The 269-nt window shown below is 49.8% G+C and overlaps 1 protein-coding gene across 1 annotated transcript in view; it reads left to right on the top strand.

Annotated features, from left to right (window-relative positions):
• The first annotated feature begins 87 nt into the window (after positions 1 to 87).
• LOC119594931 (perlwapin-like) overlaps positions 88 to 269 on the top strand; it is a 1587-nt gene continuing 1405 nt past the window's right edge. The window contains exon 1 of the mRNA XM_037944002.1: positions 88 to 150. Coding sequence (XP_037799930.1) covers positions 148 to 150 — 3 coding nt within the window. The 5' untranslated portion in view covers positions 88 to 147. The remainder of the gene's footprint in view (positions 151 to 269) is intronic.

Genomic DNA, 269 nt, shown 5'->3' with positions numbered 1-269 from the left:
TTCCGGTTTCCAACATCACGGCCTTGCTAAACGCGCACTGGCAGCTCCCGCGCACTCGGACCGCTTATAAAAAGCCGGATCTTCACTACGGTAGCAACACCGCCGTTGGTTTCTGCGCAGACAAGCCACTCATCCTCTTCTGTCGCAATGGTTGGTTACCCTAGATATTGCGCTTTCTGCTTACTTCTCAGACTCCTCACCTACTCTGTTTATAGGAATGGCCGTCGATCTGACATTCGAAGAGATATTGATATTGATACTGATAACGC

Source organism: Penaeus monodon, chromosome 34 (assembly GCF_015228065.2).
Source record: "Penaeus monodon isolate SGIC_2016 chromosome 34, NSTDA_Pmon_1, whole genome shotgun sequence".
Classification (NCBI taxonomy): Eukaryota; Metazoa; Arthropoda; class Malacostraca; order Decapoda; family Penaeidae; genus Penaeus; species Penaeus monodon.
Note: the sequence above shows the minus strand (reverse complement) of the source record. Positions and strands in the feature narration are given on the sequence as shown.